Source organism: Prionailurus viverrinus, chromosome A2 (genome assembly GCF_022837055.1).
Source record: "Prionailurus viverrinus isolate Anna chromosome A2, UM_Priviv_1.0, whole genome shotgun sequence".
Classification (NCBI taxonomy): Eukaryota; Metazoa; Chordata; class Mammalia; order Carnivora; family Felidae; genus Prionailurus; species Prionailurus viverrinus.
This window is the reverse complement of record NC_062562.1, coordinates 125,811,321-125,837,560: the sequence shown is the minus strand read 5'-3', so window position 1 is coordinate 125,837,560 and position 26,240 is coordinate 125,811,321. Positions and strand designations below refer to the sequence as shown.

General features: G+C 39.8%; 1 protein-coding gene across 2 annotated transcripts in view; it reads right to left on the bottom strand.

Moving 5' to 3' along the window:
- The window catches only part of NPSR1 (neuropeptide S receptor 1), a 153,378-nt gene that overhangs the window by 101,749 nt on the left and 25,389 nt on the right, over positions 1 to 26,240 (bottom strand). For both annotated transcript variants that reach the window (XM_047850572.1, XM_047850573.1), the window contains exon 2: positions 22,608 to 22,740. In XM_047850572.1, the coding sequence (XP_047706528.1) occupies positions 22,608 to 22,740 (133 nt within the window). The remainder of the gene's footprint in view (positions 1 to 22,607; positions 22,741 to 26,240) is intronic.

Here is a 26,240-nt window from a genome sequence, read left to right as displayed (position 1 = left end):
CCTATAGCCTTAGCCAAGTCCTGGCACATTGCCCAATTCTAGCGGTTTCCAAAGATGCTCCCCCATGTTTCATGTTGAAATGCCCCCCTCCTCTTGAATCCTGGCTGGGCTGTGACTCATGCTTGATCAATGGAAAGTGGCAGAAGTGATACTTTGTAACTTCTCAGCCTGAGCCAGGTGAATCCTGGCAGCTTCTAGTAGGTGCTCCTGGGAACCCCGCTGCCCACCTTCAAGAAGGCTCTAGAGAGGTGTGTGAGAAGGAGCCGGGGAACCTGCCTGAAAGATGTTGTTCATTTCCCAGTGGCCAGCCAGCATCAACATGCCAGCCATGCCATTTAAACCATTTCCACTTGAGTCCCAGACATTGTGGAGCAAAGACAAACTACCTCACTGTGTCCCGCTTGATTTCCTGACCCCCAGAAACATGAGGGGCAATAAGCTGATGTTTAACCCACTAGCACTTGGGGTTGTGTGTGACACAGTAACCAATGACCAGAAAAGGGGACACTTGTTTGTGGGAATGATGTTCCCTGGAGGTGTCCAGTGGACATTTTGCCTGGTACGTGGGACACAGTGGGTTTGAGATCCTGTTTTTTGAGGGTATTCCTATATCCAGAGGGGCCTGGGACAAAGCCTGGGACAGATGGCTGGCTTCCCAGCCAGCAGAGCAATTTTCCATTTCCTAATCATGGATGGTGCAGTGTCTCACCAGCTCCAGGCTTTATTCAGGGAGTTCAGATCTGTGCTTTTGCCCTGGAGCCTTGACCTCCCCACAGAGATGTGAAAACCCACCTCTTCAACATGGCATCTGGATCCTCACTGTGTTCTGCAAGGCTTCAGCTCCCAGAGCTTTCTGGCCCGAGCATTTGCCCTTCATCTCTGGCACCTGGGGATTTTTTCTTACTGCCTTTGAGCTTAATCATTAATTGTCTTAATATATGTTTTTTCTTCTAGACGTTGTAATTTGGAGATGGGACAAGGATGGGCTACATAAGAGAAATCCCAGAGGCGGCTCCATATGACATTTTAACCTGATTTTCTTATCTTCTCTCTCAAATAGTTTTGGGCATTTCCCCCCTACATCATGAGACTGTGCTAGCAAAACCACAAACGTGTTCTTACAAAAGGTGAAAAATCATTCAGAAAAAAAAAAAAGAAATGATGTCCTAGATTTTTAAAGTCACAGTTGTACTCTATTGTCCCACCAGGGTAGGTCTGACAGTTGAGACTCTGTTTGCTTTGGGGACCAGCGATGGTAACTACCAATCAGGGAGGTCTCCTTCCTGCCCAGTCTGTGCTTTGTAACAACCACCCAAGAGCTGTGTCCTTAAAATCACGCCCACTCGCAATCCATTTTCCCTGCAGACGACAGCTAATGGGGCCAGGCTGCTCACATGCATCTCCTAGATAATGTAGAGGGTTTTTTTTCCCCCATTTAGATTTTAATAAAACTAGCAGATGGGAATTCAAGCTGTAACATTCAGCAAGAGAATTAATATACTGAAATGTGACCCTTTGACAGATACTCAAATGAGTATAAGGCTATCAGGGCAAGTGAACGGAGAAAAAAATCATTATAGAAGGAAGGAAACTGGAAACAGAACTGAGATGATTACATAGTCCTTTGAGAAATGAATAAAGGACTCTCTCAGAAGTAATTAAGTCACCTTGTATCCACAGGCTGTATTTTGGCTTATACACTTAACACACATTTCTGTTTAAGTTGCTCCCCTGTTCAAAGCCTCCGGTGATGCCCCAGTGCCCTGATTTCTTACCCTCCAGCTCCTGTCCCAACCCACCCCTAGCACATTAACTTTAGGTACACTTTTGAGTCACTGGGGACCTTTATAAATTGTGGAGGCCTTTCGCATACACAAAAATAGATCAAACATAACTGACATGCGTGTTAATCATCTCATTGTATGTTTACTTTTACACCCACCAGAAAGCTTCGGTGATGGATTTGAATTTTGAAAAGATCCCTCTGGCTACAATGTGAAGAAAGGACATAAAGCAAAACAATGACAAAAGAAAACATGGCAAGTAATGTAAATGGAAACGTAGAACGGGGAAGTCAGGGCCTTTCAGATGGGTATCTGTGGCTTCAGACAATTAGTTAAATTAATATTACTTAAATATATGCCATATGTTAGAACTTTGCTGGGTACCCAGTGCAAGAGGAAAGAGATTGTATAAAAACAAAATGAAACAAAACATAATCCTTGATCTCCAGTGATTAACAACACAGTGGGAGAGATAATATAAACAAGCAGCTATAATACAAGGCATATTGTGAAACCTGAAATAGCATACAAATCGATTATGAGGGGGAAACAGATCAGATCACGTGGTGGATTTTTGTGGAGTAATTAATGAGGAGAATATCATTGCCTGGGTCCCACCCTAGAGATGCTGATTTAATTGGTCAGAGTAGGCGAAGACATCAGTGCTTTTGCAAAGTCCCTGTTGAGTAAAATGTGCAGCCAGTGTCGAGAAGAGTGCTCTATGGTCTTATCCACCAGGCAGCTGTAGGGCAATGAAAATGATGCTCTTCAAAGAAACCTGGGCCAGGTTTCAGATCTCCTAAGCAAAGACAGCAGAGAACAAAAGCTAACATTGCTTGAGCAGGTTTTGTGCTAGGCATTTCAAGAGTATTGTCTCAGTATTTCTCCCTGGCTGCACATTAATATCATCTGGGGAACTTTGAAAAAAATACTCATATCTCAATTTGGCCCCAGATCAGTTGAATCAGAATCTGTGGTGTGGGGCCTGGACATTAATGGTTTTTTTTTTTTGTTCTTTTTTTTTAAGTGCTCTTGGACTTGACTCTTCCCTGCAGGATGACTGGAAACTACTAGCGTTGGATGCTATGAAGTATCCCTAGTGCTTATATTTACAACCCCCCTCCCTCCTTTATGGAGTCCCTGTTTTCTAGCCAAGCAAGCCTACTGGCCATATTCTGAGAACACCACATGCCTCCTGCTCTCCTATTTTCTAGGCCAGAATAACTCCTGGCTTATTTCTTTGGGAAATCTACCTATCATTTAAGATCCATCTCTCCCTGAAAAGCCTTTCTGATTTCTCTTACGAGAATATAATTTCACCTTCTTTGAAAATGTCTTAGCTCTTGCTTTTATGTAATTTTTTCCATGACATTTTCCTCTGCTTTGTGTCATTTCAATTAATAACTTTGATATCTCCCTGTTATACATAAGTCTCCCAGTGAAAGACTATTTCCCACTAATGGCACTCTTCTCTGCCGGCTCTAGCAGAGGGCCTTGTGCACAGTAGATCTCAAATTAGTATTTCTCCCACTGAATCGGGCCACAGATCAAGAATAGCCTCTCAAAAATCTAATATCAGGCCAAGCAGAAAGGCCTTTCTCTTATTAGCTAAAGGAATCTTATTGGCTCAAGCTTCTGATTATTCATGGCCTTTGAGACTCCAATATAGGAAGTTCAGAAGGCTGTTTAGTCACTAATAGTAGAATTCAGAAATAGGCAATTCACGGACACTGGATATCTTTCTCTCCTTTCTCTGCTTTATCTCCTCTCTCCCAAGGGAGGTCATTGTATATTTAGTCTCAGGGTCTTGAGGCGAGTGCCAAAACAGGTGGGACTAGTCCTTCCCCCCATAGACCTATCAAACTTGTCAGGTTTGAGCAGAAAGTAGCTTTCCTAGGAATTCCAAGTAGAAAGGGTCTTGGATACAGGGAACTACAGACATAAGAGGGTTCCGGGAAGCTTGATCTTAGCTCCCTGTAACACTACAACAGGTGGTCTACAGGAGCTCACCTAGAGTCTCTGAAGACTTCATGAATTGTTGGAAGCACCAATAAATCAGGACATTTCCAAGACCTAGCTTACAAGGCACTGATGATAATCTCATGTTTGCCATCTGCTCATGACTCGCCACCAGTGAATAATGACTCTCCTTTGTTTTTATCTTTCACATCTCCTGTGTGTGCTCCTCAGTGGCAGGATCTGACCGGGCAGCAAACAGGAAAAACAATTCTGGGAAATGAAGGCTTCTCCCCTGTGACTCTACGGAGAATCTAGAGAGGGGGCAGTGGTGATGAGGAATTAACAAGAGACGATCTGGACAAACTCAAGGTAAGTCAAGACAAACTCATTCGGGGGAAGACAGAGAGGGGAAAATGAAGAGATAAGAATAATGTAAATGGAAAAAAGAAAGGAAGCCCAAGAAAATGTTTCTCCCAGGGGCGCCTGGGTGGCGCAGTCGGTTAAGCGGCCGACTTCAGCCAGGTCACGATCTCGCGGTCCGTGAGTTCGAGCCCCTCGTCAGGCTCTGGGCTGATGGCTCAGAGCCTGGAGCCTGTTTCCGATTCTGTGTCTCTCTCTCTCTCTGCCCCTCCCCCGTTCATGCTCTGTCTCTCTCTGTCCCAAAAAAAAATAAATAAACGTTGAAAATGTTTCTCCTGAAAAGACCGTATGCAACAAGCAGAAAGGTATCTCTGAGGAGGCCTCTGCTTGTTCCCAGGAGGTTTACAGAGTGGCTTTCTCAGGGTGAATTTGCCAGGGTGTGTGGTTTACTCCTTAGTTAAGCAGGTCCAGAAACTGGGCTTCTGATCTATAGCCACCACCAAAACTCAATTTTCTGATAACAGCCTGTTCGAGGGACTGAAGTCATCACAAGGTTGCTTCATGATCATACAATCAGCGTAAGAATCAGCAGCTGGTCTTGGAGACCCCCTCCCTGCGTCCACACTAGGCTTCTGCTCCACAGGGCCACACACGCTGTGTGTTTGGTCACTACCAGATCCCTGGCACTTAGCACAAGCCTCGTGCCTAATAGATGCTCAATGAGTTTTGGCTGACAGGATGGATACACAGTCATGATGAGGCCTGATGACACATCCTTGATTCAAAGGACAGAGCATCACACTAGTGACCCTGATTTAGTGTGTCTCTCTTGGGAGGGCATATAGGTCATATTAGGTCAGTGAAGGGCATGAAGACATTTGCCAAACACTACTGGGAAGAGTGCCTTCCTATACTTCTAAGAAGCCTTCTGGAAGTTATAGTTTTTCTCCACCCACGTGAACTAATGTTCCTCAGGGGTCATTAGGAGGCATCTGCTATGAGTTGAATTGTATTTCCACAGATTTATTTGTTGGAGTCTTAACTCCCAGTACCTCAGAATATGACAGTATTTAGACACAAGGCTTTTTTTTTCTCACAGCACAGATTACTGGGTTTATTTAAACCACATAAATAAGAATATTTTGGCAGTTACAATAAGAACTGTAGCACATATTAATATCCACAGGGATTTCAGGCTATATTACAAAGCTGTAGTCATGAAGATAGTATGGTACTGGCACAAAACAGACACACAGATCAATGGAACAGAATAGAAAACCCAGAAATGGATCCACAACTGTGTGGTCAATTCATCTTTAACAAAGCAAGTAAAGAATATCCAATGGAAAAAAGACAGTCTCTTCAACAAATGGTGCTCAGGAAACGGGACAGTAACATGCAGAAGAATGAAACTGGACCACTTTATTATACCATACACAAAAATAAATTCAAAATGTATAAAAGACATAAATGTAAGGTAGGAAACTATCAAATTTCTAGAGGAGAACACAGGTAACAACCTCTTTGACCTTGGCCATAGCAACTTCTTACTAGATACATTGCTGGAGGCAAGGGAAACAAAAGCAAAAATGAACTATTGGGACTTCATCAAAATAAAATGTTTCTGCACAGCCAAGGAAACAATTGACAAAACTAAAAGGCAACCTACAGGGGTGCTTGGGTGGCTCAGTTGATTAAGCGTTTGACTTCGGCTCAGGTCATGATCTCACAGTTGATGAGTTCGAGCCCCACGATGGGCTCTATGCTGACAGCTCAGAGCCTAGAGCCTGCTTCAAATTCTGTCTCCCTTTCTCTCTGCCCCTCCCTTGCTCACGTTCTGTCTCTTTCAAAAAGAAATAAATATTAAAAAAAAAATTTAAAGGCAACCTGTGAAAAAGGAGAAGATATTTGAAAATGACATATCTGATAAAGAGTTAATATCCAAAATCTGTAAAGAACTTAGGACACAGGGCTTTTTAAAGAATAATTAAGGTAGAATAAGGTCACATGAGTGAGACCTAATTCATGTGACTGGTGTCCTTGTAAGAAAAGATTAAGACATAGACATTCACACACACAGAGGAAAGACCATGTGAAGACAGAAAAAGATGGCCATCAAAAAGCCAAGCGGTGAGGCCTCAGAAGAAACCCAACTTGCCAACACCTTCCTCTTGAACTTACAGCCTCCAGCATACTCCAGAAAACAAAATTCTGTTGTTTAAGTTACCCAATCTATGGTATTTACAGCACCCCCAGCAAATACAGCATCCCATAACTAGGATGGGGAACAAAGCTTAGGGGGTGATGCCTTCTACCATATCAGAGAGAGGGTCCTTCGTGGCACCGCTGGATTGTTAAAACAAATCAAGCCCAAGGCTTATTCTGCCACTGACTCTTCCATGGACAAAAGCAAAATTGTCTTCTTTCTTGCATTAGTGTTTGAACTCTCACTTATAACCAAATACACCACTGTGCCCTTACCACCCAGAACCATGTTCCATCATAGTGAATGCTTAATAAATACTTGTTGAATGATCATAGGAAGGAATGAATAAATAAGCCATGTATGGAATTGTAGAATGTTGATCTGGAAAGCTCCCCCCTGCCCGAGGCAGCAAGCAACAGGGGAGCGAGTCAACCTTATAACTGCATTCCATGGGTCATTTTCCTTCGATGTGGGCCTGAAGCCAGATACTACCATTATGAAGTGACGGCGCTAATTCATAAAGGTGTCGGCACTCATTACAGCAAAAGTGTTTAATTACTAAACGATTATCTAAAGATGTAAAAGTTCCTCTCACTTTTTACAACTGGGCATTTCTGATTAGAAGCACAGGGCTACTAGAACCAGATCACTTTGGCCTCTTACGCTCAACCAGCTAACATCTTCATTTTTAGAGATGGGAAAACAAAGGCTTAGTGAGGGTAAGTACCTTTCCCAGGTCACCCAGTGTGCTAATGGTGGCATGAAAGCAGGGAACAAAAAGAAATACAAAAGAAGGAAAAGCTTTCGTAGGAGAAGAGTTCATTCTTTTTAGTCAAATTATTCACATAGTGATAGGACAATATCTTCTTTTCCTGCTCAAAAGAAACTGATTTTCTTTACAAACATAGACCTTTTCTTTTCAGAGTAGGGAACAATGATGGTATTGTGTAGCCACTGTAGCAATAATCTAAATGAAAAGCATGTGGATTTATTCAGATGTTAGCCAATTAGGCAACTTTTGGAGGAATAAGTGAGTCATAGAGTAGAAAGATTTTGTGGTATTAAGTAGGAAAGAGCACACAAATATCAGAAAAAAGCTACATAAAAAACACTTTAGTTCAGAAATGTACTTCAATTTTAAGCAGTGTATTTTGTGTGTGTGTGTGTGTGTGTGTGTGTGTATGTGTGTTTTAGGAATACTTTACAATATGGCATAAAAGGTGAGAGAGGAACCAATAAGATATTAAATGAGTTCCAAAAAAAGAAATACTAAAAATTGACAGAAATGAAAGGCACTAGGCAATATAAAACATATTTTGAAACTAATTGTTGGAAAAACAACTTCTAACAGAGTTCAGAAATGATAAAAAGTAGAGGTAATGCTGCTAATAATGGAATCAAAATCAAATCTGTGATTAGGAAAAGGTTAAATAGTTCTTCCAAATGTAGAGGAATAGGACCAAGATATTTAAATGATAAGAAAGAAAAACCAGAGTTACTAACATACGGATAGTTAGCATTCCTGAACAAAAGATCAGAACAAAGAAGATAATCAATACTCAGACATAAATAAAGTGAGCTAAGAAATCACTTTATCTGCAGATCAAGAGCTTACTTGGCCAAGAGCAGAACTGATCAAATAGACCAATAAATAGATATAACCAGAAAAAGGTATGGAACCACAAAGAAAAAAAAATCTAGAAACAAACAAACAAAAATTTGATAACCTATAAAAGAAGAAATCCCTGGCTGACTTTAGACTTCTCCTTTGTAACATATATTGCCGGGAATCTATGGAGTAACATCTATGGAGATCTGAGCTGTGAGTTAAAAACTTCTCCCCCCCCCCCCCCCCGGTCTATATTGTCATTGTTGAGAAGGTGAGAGAAAGACTTTTTCATAAATGCCAGGTGTCTGAGACTCCTTTTCAGGTACCAAACCTGAAAGGAGAAGGAATCATAACTCAAAGTACTTCAGAAAACTGTGAGCTGTATCAAATACAGGGGCCAAGAATGAGGAAACCAACTGCTGGTGAGCACAAAACATTCCAACATAGAAATACTTGTTGATAATTGTAAACATCAACACAAAATGGAAGACGAAGGCCATAAAAACATTTTTAAAGGTAATACTTTATTAAAATGTTTGGTCCAGTGTTTGTCAAATAAATGCAATAAAAATAAAATAGATGAAGTTAATATCACATCAATAAATTTGGAGCCGAGTGAATAAACGAAACTAAAAGGATTGTGTGTGTGTGTGTGTGTGTGTGTGTGTGATGTTAAGCACACAAACCTATATTAAAGATATACTAGTCAGGAGCCTTTAGGAGCCAAATAATAAAATGTTAAAATTTATAAAATAAATGTTGATTAAAAAATATTAGGAGAAAATGAAAGTATGAAAGTTTGTAACAGCGCTTTTAGTTACCCATGACGTATCAAATAGATCAGAAATACATGAAAATAAAGAATATTTGAAGGCTATAATTAATATGGGAAAATTCAAAAAGATAAGCACAAAGAACACACTGAGAGACTGAATATACAAATGGACAATGATCAGACTGTATATAAACGTAGAAATCTGACCCACAACCTGCAGCAACCAGCCCAGGAAGCCAACTTATTATCTATCTGTAGCAACCGGTCCAGAAAGCCAAGCAATAATCACTGTAGTAATCCACTCCAAATAGCCAGAATTTGGTTAAAAACTGACAACTTTTCTAATTTTTGACCCTGTTTCCAACTTAGAGCCAAAGAGAGAAAGTCAAATATGCACGGCTACCCAATGACATAGGATGCCGTGCTTCCACTTAACCTGCCCACGGCTTCCCATGCCAGTAGCCTCCCATGAGGGCACAACTGAAGCCTTCCCTTTTTTCTATATAAAGCTTTCCCGCCCTTCTGCTCATCTTCTAGTCTCTGCCAACAGAAAGGATGGTGGCAGACTCCCCAGCTCTAGCAAGCTCTGAGTAAACAATTATCGCTTGCTCTCATTCAGGTGACTTTCTCTTACTCCCAACAACATTAATCATTACATCCTATTTTTTATAGTATACGTAAAATATTTTTCAAAAGAAATGATTGCACGTTAGACCTCAAAGATACTCTTAATAAATTCCAAAAACCAGGGATCCTTCCGAAAAATACTCTTTGACTGCAAGGCAAAAACATTAAATGTGAATTATATAATGTTAAAGAAAATAGAAAGTCACCTAGACAATAAAAATAAAAAGAACCCCAAAACCACCAAATGGTTATTGTGTGAAAGGAGATATAAAAACTTCAAAACTAAAGTGTTGGAAATGAAAACAGTAACATAATGTCATACACAAATTTATGAATTCAGAAAAAATTCATAGTCTTAACATTTTCATTATGAATGAGAATTACAAGTAATGTCACCAATATGGCAACACGTGTTATTCCTGACTTCTCCCTCACAAGAAGACAAACTAGCAGTTGTCCATACACAAGATGCAATTATGAAGCATCCTGCTAGAACACAGAGGCCAAGAAGGGCTGCATTAGAAGGGTAAGAAGAGTAGCTTTACTCTGGCTGCATCACCCCTCACTCAGGAAGGCACAACACCACATCAACAGGACCCCTCTTGGACCTACAGTTTCTCCAGGGGGAAAAAAAAAAGATCGCTAGAGAGGTCTGCAAGTCCAGTCAAAATATATTTTAAAATCCATACAATTTAAAAGCCAAAAAAGAAATGATCCATTTAAATTATGGGCGTGGGACCTGAATGGACATTTTTCCAAACAAGGTATTCAAATGGCCAATAGGTTCATGAAAAGATGCTCAAATCACTGATTATCAGGGAAATGCACATCACATTCATGAGGTATCATCTCACACATGTTAAACTGGTTATTATCAAAAGATAATAGATAACAAATGTTGGCGAGGATGTGGAGAAAAGAGAATCCTTGTACATTGTTGGTGGGAATGCAAACTGGTGCAGTCACTCTGGAAAACAGTATGGACGTTCCTTAAAAAATTAAAAATAGAATTACCATATGATCCAGCAATTCCACTCCTGGCTATACACCCAAGGAAATGAAATCTCCATCTTCAAGAGATATCTTAACCCCCATGCTCATGGCAGCATTATATATAATAGCCAAGACTCAGAAACAACTTGTGTTTGTTAACAGATGAAAGGGATATGTGTCTGTGTGTGTGTGTGTGTGTGTGTGTGTGTGTGTATGCCTAAGACAGTAGATTTTGAAAGTTCTTAACACACACGAATTGTAACTATATGCGGTGATGAATATTAACTAAACTTATTGTGGTAATCATTCCACAGTATAAACATATATCATTACTTTGTCCACCTTAAGCTTACATGTTATATGCCAATTTTATCTCAATGAAGCTGAAAAACTTTTAAAAGTAAATGAATAAGCAGAATTAAAATAAATAAATGAATTAAGTACACAACTCAAAAATACAGGAAAAAAGTGAAGAAATAGGCATAGGCAGGTCATAGTGAGTTCCACCTACGACCTTGAACACCTCAACACCCCTGGTCTTACTTCTCTTCCCTTGCTGAACCTCTCATTTTCTCTGTTGTCAGATAATTAACCAGAGGTTTTAAGGGTGGAGAGTTCCTTAGTTCATTAGTAAATTGCTCTCCAAGAAGTGCTTTGAGGCAAAGCTAATTTTCTATACTAATATGATAAGATTTGGCCCTATCAGAAAAAGGAAGTTATTTGAATGTGTGCCAAAAAATATGTTTTCTATCTTTCCTTTGTTGAACTCAATGGGAGTTATTCTCATTAGCTCCTCTTCTTTATTGCGTTTGAATAAAACAGAAAAGTCAGTCTTGAAGATGATAAATGACTAATAAATTTTAATTGGCACTTTAGCTCATAAGATATAAACAGTCATTAAATTCATCCAGAAAATTGTTAGAATGGAAGTGCTAAAAATTGCAGAATGTGCCAAAATAGCAGCTTCAATAGCTTCTGGTTTCCTTCCATTCTTAAGACTAATCCTATAACCAAAGGTCCTAATGGAATTTATAGAAAAGAATTAGTTAAGGTTTTTTTGGAAGGGGTCTGAAATGTGGAGAAGAAGTAAGTTAAAACATATGAAAACACACAGATCAATAGTATAGTATGGAAAGCCCAGAAATAAACCCCCTACTCATATATGGTCAATTAATCTCTGACAAAGGAGGCAAGAATATTCAATGGGGAAAAGGCAGTTTCTTCAATAAATGGTGTTGGGAGAACTGGACAGCTACATGCAAAAGAATGAAACTGTCCACTATCTTACACCATATGCAAAAACAAATTCAAAATAGATTAAAGACTTGAATGTGGGACTGAAACCATAAAAGTCTTAGAAGAAAACACAGGCAGTAAACTCTTTGACATCAGCCTTAGTGATATTTTTTTGGACCAGGATTTGCCAGCAAGAGTAATCAAAACTAAAATAAAATGGGATCACATCAAACTGAAAAGCTTTTGCATAGCAAAGAAAACAACTAACAAAACAAAAAAGGAACCTATTGAAGGGAAGAAGATATTTGCAAATGATATATCTTGATAAGAGGTTAATATCCAAAATCTATAAAGAGCTTACACAACTTAACATCAAAAACAAATAAATAATGTGATTAGAACATGAGCAGAGGACTTGAATGGACATTTTTCCAAAGAAGACATCCAGATGGCCAACAGATACATAATAGATGCTCAACATCACTCATCATTGGGGGAATGTAAATCAAGACCACAATGAAGTATCACTTCACACCCGTCAGACTGGCTATAACAAGTGTTAGCGAGGATGTAGAGAAAAGGGAACCCTTATACACTGTTACTGGGAATGACAACTGATGCAGCCATTGTGGAAGACAGTATGGAGGTTCCTCAAAAAATTAAAAATAGAATAACCATATGATCCAGGGATTCCATTACTGGGTTTTACCCCAAGAATATGAAAACCCTAATTCAAAAAGATACGTGCATCTTTATGTTTCTTATGTTTATTGCAGTATTATTTTCCATAGCCATATTATGGAACAACCCAAGTGTCCATCAATAGATGAATGGATAAAGATGTGAGATCTATCTATCTATCCATCTATCTATATTTATCTATCTATATCTAACTATCTGTATTTATCTATCTATATATATAGACAGATAGATCTATATACAGATAGATCTATCTATCTATCTATCTATCTATATATCTATATATGATCTCTCTATATCTCTCTATCTCTGTCTCTATCTGTATATAATGAAATATTACACAGCCATAAAAAAGAATGAAATCTTGTCATTACACAACATGGATGGATCTTGAGGGTATTATGCTAAATGAAATAAATCAGGCAAAAGACCAATACCTTAATGATTTCACTTACATGTGGAATTTAAAAAACAAAACAAACCAACAAAACAAAATAGAAAACAGACTCATAAATATGAGAAACAAACTGTCAGTCACGAGAGTGGGGAAGACCTGAGGCCTGGCCAAATAGGTGAAGTAGATTTTAAAAAGGTATAAGCTTCCAGTTATAAAATAAATAAGTCAAAGGAATATAGACTATAGCATAAGGAATATAATCAGTAACATTGTAAAAACTTTGTATGGTGACAGTAGGTAAGTAGACTTATAGTGGGGATCATTTTGTAATGTACAAAAATATCAAATCATTATGATGTACACCTGAAACTAATAGGGTATTATATTTCAGTTATACTTCAATAAAAAACATAGATATGCAAAATTAAAATACTTCTTCTATTCAAATTTTCTGATAAATGATGTGTTCTTTGTTTTCACAAATGTATGAGTACTGCTATAGTTATTGTGGAAGACAAAGACAAATTAAGTTTCTTCTCCAATACACTCGCTAAAGTAGAAGAAAATTCTCCCTTTTAAATAAGCAAATTATACTTGAAAAGGTACATAAGTATCATCAACAGATGAACAGAGAGGACCCCTGCCTTCAAGGAACTGGGTATGACTCTATAACTAGTGCAATCAGCAAGGCTTTTGTTTTCAGGGACCTTCTTAAATAAGACTCAGTATGGATCTATGTTGGTGGCTTCTAGAGCATTTGTCTCATGACATTTTCCATCATCTTTTAGTCCTGGGGGAACTAAAAGGACATCAGCCAATTTGAAAGACTTAAGAGTGTCTTTCTTTCATAGAAGTCCACTTCTATAAACTCTTATAAAAAAATAAATAAATGCTCACAAGATTTAATCATGAGACTATTCATTGCATAACTGCTAATAAAAGCCAAAACTTGGGTGGGAGGGATGCACACAGTCAACAGTAGGATTTTATCGACTTAATGGGACAATCATCCAAAGGGTCAATGTAGTACACGGAGAGCGTGCCAAGATAAAAGGTTAGAAGAAGATAGTATGACACTCTGGAGGAGGCATTCTCAAAGCAGAGGAATAGTTAGTCAAACATAGATTCACTCTCTAAACTTCTCAGTTCTCTATGGAAATTAAAGTATGGAAGATAAGCTATACCAGAGACTGCCATATACCTCTATTCTCTCATTTTTCCTTATGAAAAGGAATCTAGTTTTATTCTGGCCAATGGACTCAGGTGAAAAACCAACAAAAGCATTTATTCTTCTTCATTTAGAGATGGTTGATGAAACACAAGCAAAAATTAATGGGTGTGAGTTCTGGGAATGTCAGCTAAGAGAGAGACAGATAGCTGGCATGGACCCTCCTCTCTTCCCTCTTTCCTCCCCTCTTCCTTCCTATTGACTAGACTTTGTGCACGATGGCTGGAGTTCTAGCAGCCATGTTGCACCAAGAACGCTCCATACCATGAAATGACCTTGGGGATGGAAGTCCTTTAATAGAGTAGAAACACAGAAGTACATGGTTCCCGGTGATGTGGAAAGACAATATGAGCCCTGGACTGCCCACCTCAAGAATTCTTTACATAAGATAAAAATAAATCCCTATACACTTAGGCCGCTACTATCTGGGTTTTATGCTTGTGTGGCTGAATTTAATTCCAACTGATTTACCAACTAAATAAATGAAAGATGAAATGGAAATCCAAAAGTTTTTCAAAGAATCACTCAAGCCTACTTGAGTTGCTAAGTAGGTGGCTATTGTCAACAAGTGAGTGATGATGGAAATATTATTTAATGAATGGCACTAGTATTGCCTTACCAAATAATAAGTGTTAGAGCACATTTTTCTCCCTCAAAAAAAGCCAGGTACAATGTTTGGATTTATTTTCCAAATATTTGTGCCATTTATGATGTCGGTTGAATCTGATGATTTAAGAATATGTTTATATGAAAAACTTTGGCCATCCTTCAAAGCAACATTTGAGAGCCAAAGGCACATCTGAGCTAAGTATACTGTCCTGAATAAAAGAGTAGAGCAGTTGAGGGTTGCAGTGAACTTCAGGCCTTTTGCAGAACTTTCACTCTTTTAGTAAGTGACTCAAAGGATTTTAAATTATCCCATTCATTTCATTTCGATGAATGAAACAACCATAGTGGTACATTAGCAGCTAGCATTTATTGAGCAATTACTATATGCCTTGCACTGTATTAAGCACTTAATTGATATCGTCTCATTTACTCCTCTCCACAACTCTGAGAAGTATCCTTACTTTTTGGATTAGGAAACTGATATTCAGAGAAATTGCCTTTTCCAAAGGCACAGAGCTAGGAAGTACAATTGCTGAGACTCAAGCCCAAGTCTGAATAACCTAAAACACTGGCAAAACAAAATGCTCACCCAAAGAGGTGAATTTGTGGAAATTTTTATCAATTTAAAAGAGGGGTTTTATACAGTGGTTGATAGAATACTTTGAAAAGATCATATCTCCATTCAGAATGTTGATTAAAATAGAAAGGTAAAAATTTGCCAGATCTAGCTCTTCCTAAACTTTGGAACCATCACATTTGGTTTGCCTTTATGTAAATTCCCCAAGGGATCAGAAATAGAAAAGTTTGAGATGGGTGAAGTTTGTCTTCAATAACACTGGCCACTTCCCCACTCCCTGCCATCCACTGCCCTCAGGGCCCTTCTCTTTCTATGGGCTTTCAGAATTTCATTCCGTACTGGGAAGCAACGAGCAAAGTGAAACATGGGATATGTTTTCAGAGTATTTTCGCTTTAACTGAAGTCCAAGAACTGGTTATGCTGTGACAGACATTTTAGCAAATGTCAACAGGTTTGCAAGGCGTTGGGATGGGACAGGAGGATTCCTGGTGTCCCATCCTGCATGGGCAGTTGTCACTAGTTCCGGTCCTGGGACTCACTGTGCAGACTGGAAATCCAGCCAACTGGTCAGATACAGATAGTTTTAACTTTATCACAAGCACTTTCAAAATCCTTTGAAGTTTATATTCAGCTCTTATGTTCTCCTGCCTCTAATGACTTCTATGCTCTGGCTTGGCCAATTTCCCTCATTTATTAAATACATTGGCACCAGGCTCTCCATTTTGCTCCATCCAACCAGCTTCCCATTGTCCTGAGGTGTTTAAGTATGCCCACGGATCACTCACCCACACACAGGCCCATCCTGTAATGATTAAAAGCTCACGATTGGAAGAAAGACTACCTGAATTTGAATATTTTGTCCGCCATCACTGCATGACCTAGGGCAAGGTCTGAATATCTTTGAGCTTTAATTTCCATGCCTGCAAAAAGGGGATTATGGCAGGGCTAGGTCATGGGGCTATTGTGAGGATTAAAGAGAATAATCTACACAAAGCATTTAGTACATAGTCTGGTACATGGTGAGCATTTAATAGAATTTAGCTTCTCTTATGGTGGCCCTGTTTGCTAATGACTTTCTCTGTGACTCCACTTTAGCTCCCCGATACAAGGGAGACACTGAGTTATATCACCTCTGTAACATTCACCAGAGGATACCTTGACTGTTGAACACACACTCGCTGCTTTCCAGGCCTCTTCTTCAGGGGCTCTCACTAAACCCACCTCAAGACTGTGTGGCCACCTGTCATTCCTTGACTCTCCACTGTCTCTATACTTTTCTGACCTGTACTGCTTTCATTTCCTTCTTTAACAAAATTTTTTTAATGTTTATTTATTTTTGAGACAGAGTGTGAGCAGGGGAGGGACAGAGAGGGAGACACAGAATCTGAAACAAGCTCCAGGCTCTGAGCCATCAGCACAGAGCCCAATGCGGGGCCTGAACTCATGAACCACGAGATCATGAGCTGAGCCAAAGTCTGATGCCTAATCAACTGAGCCACTGAGGCGCCCCTTCATTTCCTTCTTTAATCAGGGTCTCTGTGGCCCAACATTTGTATCACGCTCTTGAAAAGAAGTTCAACTTCCTTGCTTTATTGTGTTCCCCTGTTACCAGCAAAACCTGGCCATGGGCTAATTTAAGTATTTGTTTTCTCATTCTTACACCTTGGGACTTTTGCATAAAAGGCGATGGTGGACTGAACCAAGCTAGCATGCTAGAGGATAAACTCAAGGTAAAGCCTGAACATCTTAGCAAGGCATCTAAAGCTCCCATTTATTGTTTATGGCCACACCTTATTTCTTTCATCCAAGACCTCCATCCCCCCATACCATGTTCCACACATTCCGGGTCACCTGTCATCTTCTAATGCACCTAGCTTTTTCCCTCTGTTATAATCTGAATGTGCCTCCCCAAAATTCATGTTAGAGCCCCAGCTCGGATGTGGACGTGGCTGTATGTGTCGATAGGGCCTTTGTGGAAGGGGTTAATGTTAAATGAGGTCATAAGGGGAAGTCCCTGATCTGATAGGATTTGTGTCTTTATTAGAAGAGATACCAGAGAGCTTGCTTTCTCTCTGTCCACGTGAGGAGATAGTGAGAAGACAGCCCCCTGCAAGCCAGCAAGAGAGCTCTGACCAGAACCTGACCATGCTGGCGCCCTATCTCAGATCCCCAGCCTCCAGAACAGTGAGGAAATATGTGTCTGTTGTGTAAGCCACCCAATCTATGGTACTTTGTTGTGGCACACTGGGCAGACTAAGACATCCCCTTCTTGATGCCAAGAGGAAAACACCTAGAAGGTGTTATCATTCCTTTCCTTTCCTTTATGTGATTATCATTATGCAAATGTCTTGGCCTCCCAGGGACACACTAATAATAGCAGCATCTTCATGTGAGAACAAGTCATTCATGCGGAGGTTAACCTAGCAGCCTTTGCTTTAATACCACCCTGACAGGGCCAGTGTCTTGTCTGATGTTTCCTCATATAGAGAAGCCTGGTACACGTTCCTCTGAAGGAAAAATCTTAGTGATAGGCAGATACGAATGTGTGCTGATTTTGACTTTCTCCTTAATCTTACTGGTCATCTGATAATCACGTACACTGGGTTTTATGGATTAGGCTTGATTTCATTGGGAAATTTCCTTTATATTTTCATTTGCATTATTATTATTCATGAGGCATATAATGATTCAATGTTTTGGTTTCAGTAGTTCGATATAATGGTTTATAATTTTCAAGTTATAATAAAAGCCCTAACATAGCATTTATTTTCAAGAGACTACATTTTATTTTATTTTATTGAAAGAGTTTTTTTAAATGTTGATTTATTTTCGAGAGAGAGAGGGAGCAAGCAGGGGAGCAGAGGGGCAGAGAGAGAGAAAGACACAGAATCCGCAGCAGGCTCCAGGTTCTGAGCTGTCGGCACAGAGTGCGATGCGGGGCTTGAACTCACGAACCGTGATATCATGACCTGAGCCAAAATCAGATGCTTAAACAACTGAGCCACCCAGGTACCCCAAGAGAATGCATTTTAAAACTTTGACAAACATGTGACTTATCTAAACCGTTATAAATGTTAAGCTCCCCATCTTGCTTTCACTCTCCCCAACGCCACGCAAAAAGCTTGATGTTCCCTTCACATATTGAAAATGGGATTCATACTATGGGCTGGGCTCGAATTTTATGATGGTGCAAGCTTTTCAAATTCTGATTTTAAGATTTTATATAACAGCAGTTGTAAACCAGTGGCCCTTAGGACAAATCTGGCCTGCCAGAGTGGTCTGTTTGATTAGTATCCCATTTGACAAGAATTGAGTTTGAATGCCTGTGGATGGGGCATGCATTCTTCAGTTCCCCTGGGTGTCCATCTTTGCCTGTCCCTTCCCTGGGCTCTTTCAAACATTTGCTTCTGAAGGCATTTGAGACTGCAACTCCTGCTCTATATTGAGGAGCTGTGCTTTTTAGATAAAACATTTACTGATATAAACTATGTAAAGTGCACAAATAATTATATAACTTGGTGAATTATCACAAAGGTACACACCTGTGTGACTACAATCAGCATCACCAAAAAGAACATTAATAGAGCTAGAGTCCTCTTGTCTTCACTCTGTTCCCCTAAAGCAAGTGCTGAGACAAAGATGTGGGCACCCGAGCTATGAGAAGCACAATGAATATCTGGATTTCCGACATATAAATATAGCTTCATAAGCTATCTTTTGGTTTGTGCGTCCTCGTTTTATTATTTTTCATTCTTTTACTTTCCTTCTAATTTTATTTTTTTCTGTATCATTATTTTTAAGGTATACATCTCTTATAAGCAGACTAAATAAAGTAGGTATGTCTTTTTTAAAACTATTTTTAATGTTTATTTATTCTTGAGAGAGAGAGACAGAGCACAAGCGGGGGAGAGGCAGAGCGAGAGGGAGACACAGAATCCGAAGCAGGCTCCAGGCTCTGAGGTGTCAGCACAGAGCCCGACGTGGGGCTCAAACTCAAAAACCGTGAGATCATGACCTGAGCTGAAGTTGGACACTTAACCACCTGAGCCACCCAGGCGCCCTATAAAGTAGGTATGTCTTAAATCTACTCTGACCATCTTATTTTACACTAAATGCAATTACCAATATATTTGAGGTGACATGTATCAGCTTATTTGCCCTACCTATTCTAATAATTCTAATATTTTCCTCTCAATTTCTTTTAGATTAATTATATAGAATACATGCATATTATATACAAATATGTACATCTATATGTATGTGTATATTTTAAATATTTCACTTTACATGTTTTCAACTGCTAGTATTATGCATATTTATAATTTGGGGATTACCCTATAGGTTTCAATATACCCCTTGACTTCTTAATATCTGACACAAATTAATGCTTTTACTACATCCAAAACAATTCAAGGAACTTAAAGTTCTTTAACTCCCCAAATCCCTTTATTTTGTTTCATTGTTATCACGTATATTTTTTTCACTATTCTTTGTTTTAAATTCTGTATTATTAAAACTTTTCTGGGGCGCCTGGGTGGCTCAGTCGGTTGAGCGTCCGACTTCGGCTCAGGTCACGATCTTGCGGTCCGTGAGTTCGAGCTCTGCGTCGGGCTCTGGGCTGATGGCTCAGAGCCTGGAGCCTGCTTCTGATTCTGTGTCTCCATCTCTCTCTGCCCCTCCCCCGTTCATGCTCTGTCTCTCTCTGTCTCAAAAATAAATAAAATGTTAAAAAAAATTTTTTTTAAACTTTTCTAATGTATGTAAAAGTAAGGAGAATAATATGAGAAGTTCAAAGAATCCAATATACTCACCACCAAGCACCAACAAAAATCAGTTTTGTCCTTTATATCCCTACCTAACCATGCCCTCAAATTATTTTGAGGCAAATCTAAGATATGTTATCAGTTTACTTGCAAACATTTCAGTATGTACCCTTTAAAAGATAAGGATTCTTTTAAAACATGAGATAAACCATGAGTTGACACACATACTTTCTCAATTCAAATTCAATATGGGAATTTTACTTAAACTCATCATTTTCATGTGTTTCAATTCTCTTTATATTTATTTGATTGTTTTCTGATCTGTTGACCTTTATGGTGCTTTATGCATCTGAGTTTTGATGTCTTTCAGGGTTTTGGGGAAACTGTTGGTCATTATATCTTGAGATATTATTTCTGTCCATTCTGTCTTACCCTTTTGTGGGAATCCTTTCCACTGAGCCCATATGTTTCTTACCTTCTGTCTGAATTGTCCATCCTTTTGTTTTTTCATGCTTCAATCATTATTTTCTGACCTATATTCTAGTTTAATAATTTTCTCTGCAGTTACATCTAATTTGCTGCTACACCCATCTATCGTATTTTTAGCCTCGGTTATTTTACATTTTTCAGTTTCTAAACTTTCAGAACCTTGGCAAAATTTCCTCTCTGAGAACTCTTCACTTAAAAGGGCCCTGATCTGACCCCTTGAGTTTTTCCAGAAAGAATTAACAAATAAACAACAGACATGAATATTCATGAGAAATTAAGCCCAGGTTATACTGCAGACTATAGATTAGACTAGAATACACAACTTTTCTCCTTAACAATAGATGGTGATATTTCAATGATTCATTTGTTGATTATTTTTGTAACACTTTAAATTCCAAGCTTAGGGGCGCCTGGGTGGCGCAGTCGGTTAAGCGTCCGACTTCAGCCAGGTCACGATCTCGCGGTCCGTGAGTTCGAGCCCCGCGTCAGGCTCTGGGCTGATGGCTCAGAGCCTGGAGCCTGTTTCCGATTCTGTGTCTCCCTCTCTCTCTGCCCCTCCCCCATTCATGCTCTGTCTCTCTCTGTCCCAAAAATAAATAAACGTTGAAAAAAAAAATTAAAAAAAAATAAATTCCAAGCTGATATCCTTGCCACCTCTAAGTTCTTACATTCTAAAAAAACACACATCTCTGTAGAATGTGGGTTACAACACAGTAATTAAGGAAATTTAATGAAAGTAAGTTATTACATCCTCATCCAGGGATTTTGCATTTCAGCTTTTGCTGGATGATCCTGATTATCCTTTATTCCTACAGTCAGGAGTGAAAAGTGTGGCTCCTGTTTGCAGGAAAGATTGAAGGAGTTTTCTTCCATCATAAGCATCACCTCTGTGACACAACCTTCTCTCCCCATGTCTGTATTTCTCAGTAGTGCCTTTGTTTTTCATCCCGGTCTCTGTAGCCCAGCTTAAGCAGATGGGCTTGCTATACTTTTTTTAGGAAGATATGGGAGAATGTCAGGCTATCAACAACGTTTAGCTAAGTTTCTCCTCTAAGTTATGGTGCCATATTTTTCCCGTATTGTGGCTCAAGACTAAACCCCACAGCCAGTGCTGCAATGGAGAGTATAGCATAGGTTGAAATGTACCAAACAGCCGATTCTGATGGTCATCTACCATTGCTTCTTGTTAGCACTTAATTTTTTTTTTTTTTTTTTTGCATTTTCCCTATAGTCTGATTCAAATTAAAGTCATATCACAGACCATCTTGTTCCCAGAGCTCAGGAGTCCAAGCCTGTCTTAGGCTGGACCTTCTAGGAATCCCATCTGTCCACTCTCTTCTTTGGCCTGTAGAATAGGACTCTCTTTGATTATGTTTTCCTTTCGAGCATGACCCCTACCAATTTGGGCTCTACCCATCTCTGTGGGAGTCTTTATTTCACAGATCATTTTTAAACTTGAGAATATTTCACCATTCACCCTTTAAGTGTGATGCATTCACACTTCAACTATACTGGCCATTTCCCAAATCCACATTTAAACATCCCGATCCCAGATATTATCTTCTGTCCTTATACTGTGCCCACCAATGGTGTTACATATAACTTATATTTCCAAAGCAATGTCCACAGACATAAATCTGCAAAGTACTTGAGACTTCACATTTATTATTGAATACAGATGATTCTGGTCCATTTTCTGGGATATATTCTCTTTTTTCTCTTGTTTTAGAGAGAGAGGGAGAGAGAGAGTGGGGGAGGGGAGACAGAGAGAGAGAGAGAGAGAGAGAGAGAGAGAGAGAGAATCGTAAGCAGGTTCCATGCTCAGTGTGGAGCCTGACACAGGGCTGGATCCCATGACCCTGGGATCATGATATGAGCTGAAATCAAGACTCAGATGCTTAACCAACTGAGCCACCTAGGTGCCCCTAGGATACATTCCTTAAGCTCATAATATGGTATGATATTGTATTATCACCTTAGTGAACTATGGAGGCTGCTGCGTAGAGGAAGGGTGGAACCCTAGAGAACCCCTTAGTGGCACTAATAATGGTATTTTCAAGTGTGTTGTAGAGTGAATTATTTTTATAATGGAGTCTTGTGGATGTACAGATGTGTTAAAACTTTCTGAAAGAAAAATTCACACGTGGGTTTTTTTATCCCTATAGAAATCAGTCTCAAATTTGCCAATGCCTTTTGGACTCAATAGTATGCCATTTCTATTGGTAAAAGAATTGAAAGGAAGGAGCCATAGGAATTTGGAAACAGCTTATTCTCTCCCACCCGCACAGTTACTTACCTGTGATAGCCAGCTGAGTCACAAAAAAGGTCATTCTTGACTTCTTCTTCCTCCTCCACGTAGAGAACAGCACCATGGAGTTTCCAACAATGGTGAAAACAAACAGGACCCACAGAGTTATCAACTGTTCAGTCTGTGAGAAACAAAGCAACACAAAACCAGTGTACTAGTGAGGACCAGGGTACTTTACAGAATGCAAATCTCAGGCTTTGTTCCTGGAATGTCTTCCTCTTGGTGTTGAATCCTCACCTGTCAAAGCTCTACCCTCAAGAGAACAGAGACGCAGTGGTCCTTATTTACAATGATAGCAGTGGAAATTGATGCAACCTTAAGAAATCTATTCAGAAATATACATCAGGAGACAACAAAATGTATATATATTCTTTGGCCAAGCGATTGTTTAAGTCTACGTGAAAGAATTCTAGGTGTGAAAAAAAATACTATGATAGAAAAGATGTGGATATTTATTGTAAGAATAAATTGCTAATTGTTCAAAGATAACAAGAGAAGTAAATGAAACACTTCAATTCAGTGAACAATTATGTAACTATTAACAATGAGGACCAGGAAGATTATGTAGTGACATTAAAAATGCTTATACTATAATAGTAAGTTGAAAAACATGATACAATTATATATTGGGTATGATTATAACTGCAAAATTCTACATGTGAAGAAAGACTGAAGTATACTAAAATGCTAAGATGGGTTATTTTAGGGTAGTGTGATTATGGGTTATCTTATTCTTTTTCATTTGACAGAATTTTATAATACAGTAATATTAAAGTTCCACTGAGTAATGTATAAATAGTAAATAACAGAAAAATGAGGAATGCTACTCATTTAAAATGCCAAGTCTTTTGCAAGGAATTTTCCATGATTTCTTCAAGTGAAGCTTTCCATCTGTTTAAAATCTATGGCCCAGAATAAGCAGAGGCCCAGGGCACTGGGGCAGCCTGGACACAAGAATAAAGCAGAGCAAGGCCATGGGTGGAAAGCATGGGGCCAAGGGGATCCAGAGGCAAGCTTGAAGTCAAAAGCCAAGAGACCTAAGCTCAAAGGGTCTGGGCAGAATGCTGGTAAGAATGCATACATCTAATACTGGAATCTGAAGTGCAGCTCTTACTTGGTGAAGATAAGAAGAGCCTGAAGATACCCATTGTGATGGTAAAATTTCATGTGTCAACTTGGGTAGGCTACAATGACCAATTGTTTGGTCAAACAGTAATGTAAAATGTTGCTGTGAAGGTATTTTGTAGATATGACTAACATCTACATTCAACTTCAGTTTAAATACAGCGGAATAACCCTCCATAATATGGGTGGGATTCATCCAATAAGTTGAAAGCCTTGAGAGCAAAAACTGAAGTTTCCCAAAGAAGGATTTCTCGAAGAATCCCTTGAGAAACATAGAAATCAGGCCTGAGTTTCCAGCCTTCTGGCTCATTTATGGATTTAAGACTTGCCAGTCCCACAATCACGTGAGCAACTTTCTTAAAATAAGTCTCTCTCTCTCTCTCTCCCCATTGGCTGTGTTTTCTGTGGAGAACCTTAATACACTGTAAATATCTGAGGCATCACAGTAGCACTTTTTCTTACATTAAATTAACTTTAAGTTTTGCAGTGACATATGGATTAATTCTTTAAGATCTGTAGAGGTGCCTGGGGGCTCAGTTGGTTGAGCTTCTGTCCCACTCTTGATTTGGGCCTAGGTCATGATCCCAGGGTGGTGGGACTGAGTCCAACATCAGGCTCCATGATGAGTGTGGAGCCTGTTTAAGACTCTGTCTCTCCTTCTGCTCCCCTCCCCTGCTCTCTCTCCTTAAAAAAAAAATACTATAACAATTCAGGGGCAGCTGACTGGCTCACTCAGTAGAGCACGTGACTCTTGATCTCAGAGTCACGAGTTCCAGCCCCACATTGGGTGTAGAGATTACTTAATTACAAAATTGTAACAATTCAGATAAAGCTCAAAGCCCCTTCGCTACTACTCTCTGTCTTGATCAACTCCTTCTCCCAGAAGGCAAATATCATTTTGATTACATTATCTTTCCAATCACACACAGACATACACACACACATATATCCATAGCAAACAAATAGTATTTTGTGTGTGTGGACAGCAATCTGATATGTACTCTACTCTCTATGTATTGTGCATATTGCTTTTTTCGGTCAGTTGGAGAAATGGCTACATAAAAGGTGGTACTTTCATATAGGGCAGTAAAATATTTCAATGAAAAGAAATGGATTAGATTTGCCAAAACAAAATAAGGTGACGGTGTAGGGAAGCCTCTAGCCTGAAGGAGGGGAGGGAGCTGGGAAGCGTACTGAGTCAGCTCCATTCTCTGAGCCCCTATTCTCCCCAAGCATCACTGGGGTTCCCTGGAGCTGCCAGGTAGAAACCTACACCTGCTTTGCTGGGTTCCAGGGCCAGAGCAGTTTTTCATGGTTTCTCCTCCAGCCCTATCCTTTCCAGAAGTCCAGGCTGGAGCTCGCATGTCCCTCAGTCCTGCACTTTGTAATACTGATATTTAGGTCCTCCATTGCAGATTTACAGATGGGTTCCTGGGGCCCTGGGCAGAGGTCGGGAGTGAATGCAGATGGTGAGAGTAGGGGGAATAGCGTTAGTGGCAGTGCCAGGGGGCTGGCTGCACAGCTAGAATGGGGGGACCACAGGCTTGATGACCTCTGCTACTTTGAAGGGCACAGGTGGTCAATACCCCACCTCCAGCATGCTTACTTCATCTCCCCTGATGAGAACAGTCTCTGATCAGTGCCAGGTTCGAGATTTTTCTCCGGTCTTTTTGTAACCAGAAGGGTCACCTTCTTCTGGATGATTCATCTCTCTAGCAGTCTAGATATGAACAGCATTGAGAAAGCATCAAGAGTGAAAACTATTATGAAAAAGGTTAGTCTGAGTGGAGTGAGGGAGTGGTTTTTGTAAGAGAATTCTCTCCTTTGAGAGAGATGGACAGTTGTCAGGAGCAGACACAGCAGGGGAAGCCTTTGATGTACCAGAATGATGTTCCCCTTTCAGCAGCTAGCAGGTAGGTCATAGAGCATAAATAGGTGGTTTGAACTTGGAGGACCTACCTTTTAAAACTTTAGAGCAACTTGGGGACCAATGTAAGAAACTAGATGACTTAGACATCTGTTAGCAGAAGGTCTCACTGCCACCGTGAGGCTGAGAGCTGATACAGTCGGGGGCCAGGGTGGAGGGTGAGGCACCTATGTCCCCAATATGGTCCTAATATAGTGTGCTATCAGGGAGGGTGATGGGGTCGTGGGGTGTTTATGATTCAGGAAAAGACGAGGAGCCCCTAGAGCTGGTGGTGTTGGAGATGTGGGCACACAAAGTCCTGCCAAGCCCCACTGAGAATACAAATGAGAGATTTTCCAAGATTTTCTCCTGTTTCTTTCAGGAAATGTCTCACAGGGGAAAACACTTTGATGCCTTCAAAAAATTCCTTTCTTCAAATTATAGGACACTGGGTCCTGTCCAGCAAACCTTCTCAGCCCGGGTGATGGTGGTGTGGGGGGTTATTTCCACGCTTGTCCAGTACTGAGTTGATTTCTGTTAAACTCTTTTAGCCTCAGATGAAGAAGAAAGGAAGAAGTCAGAATGTTTGT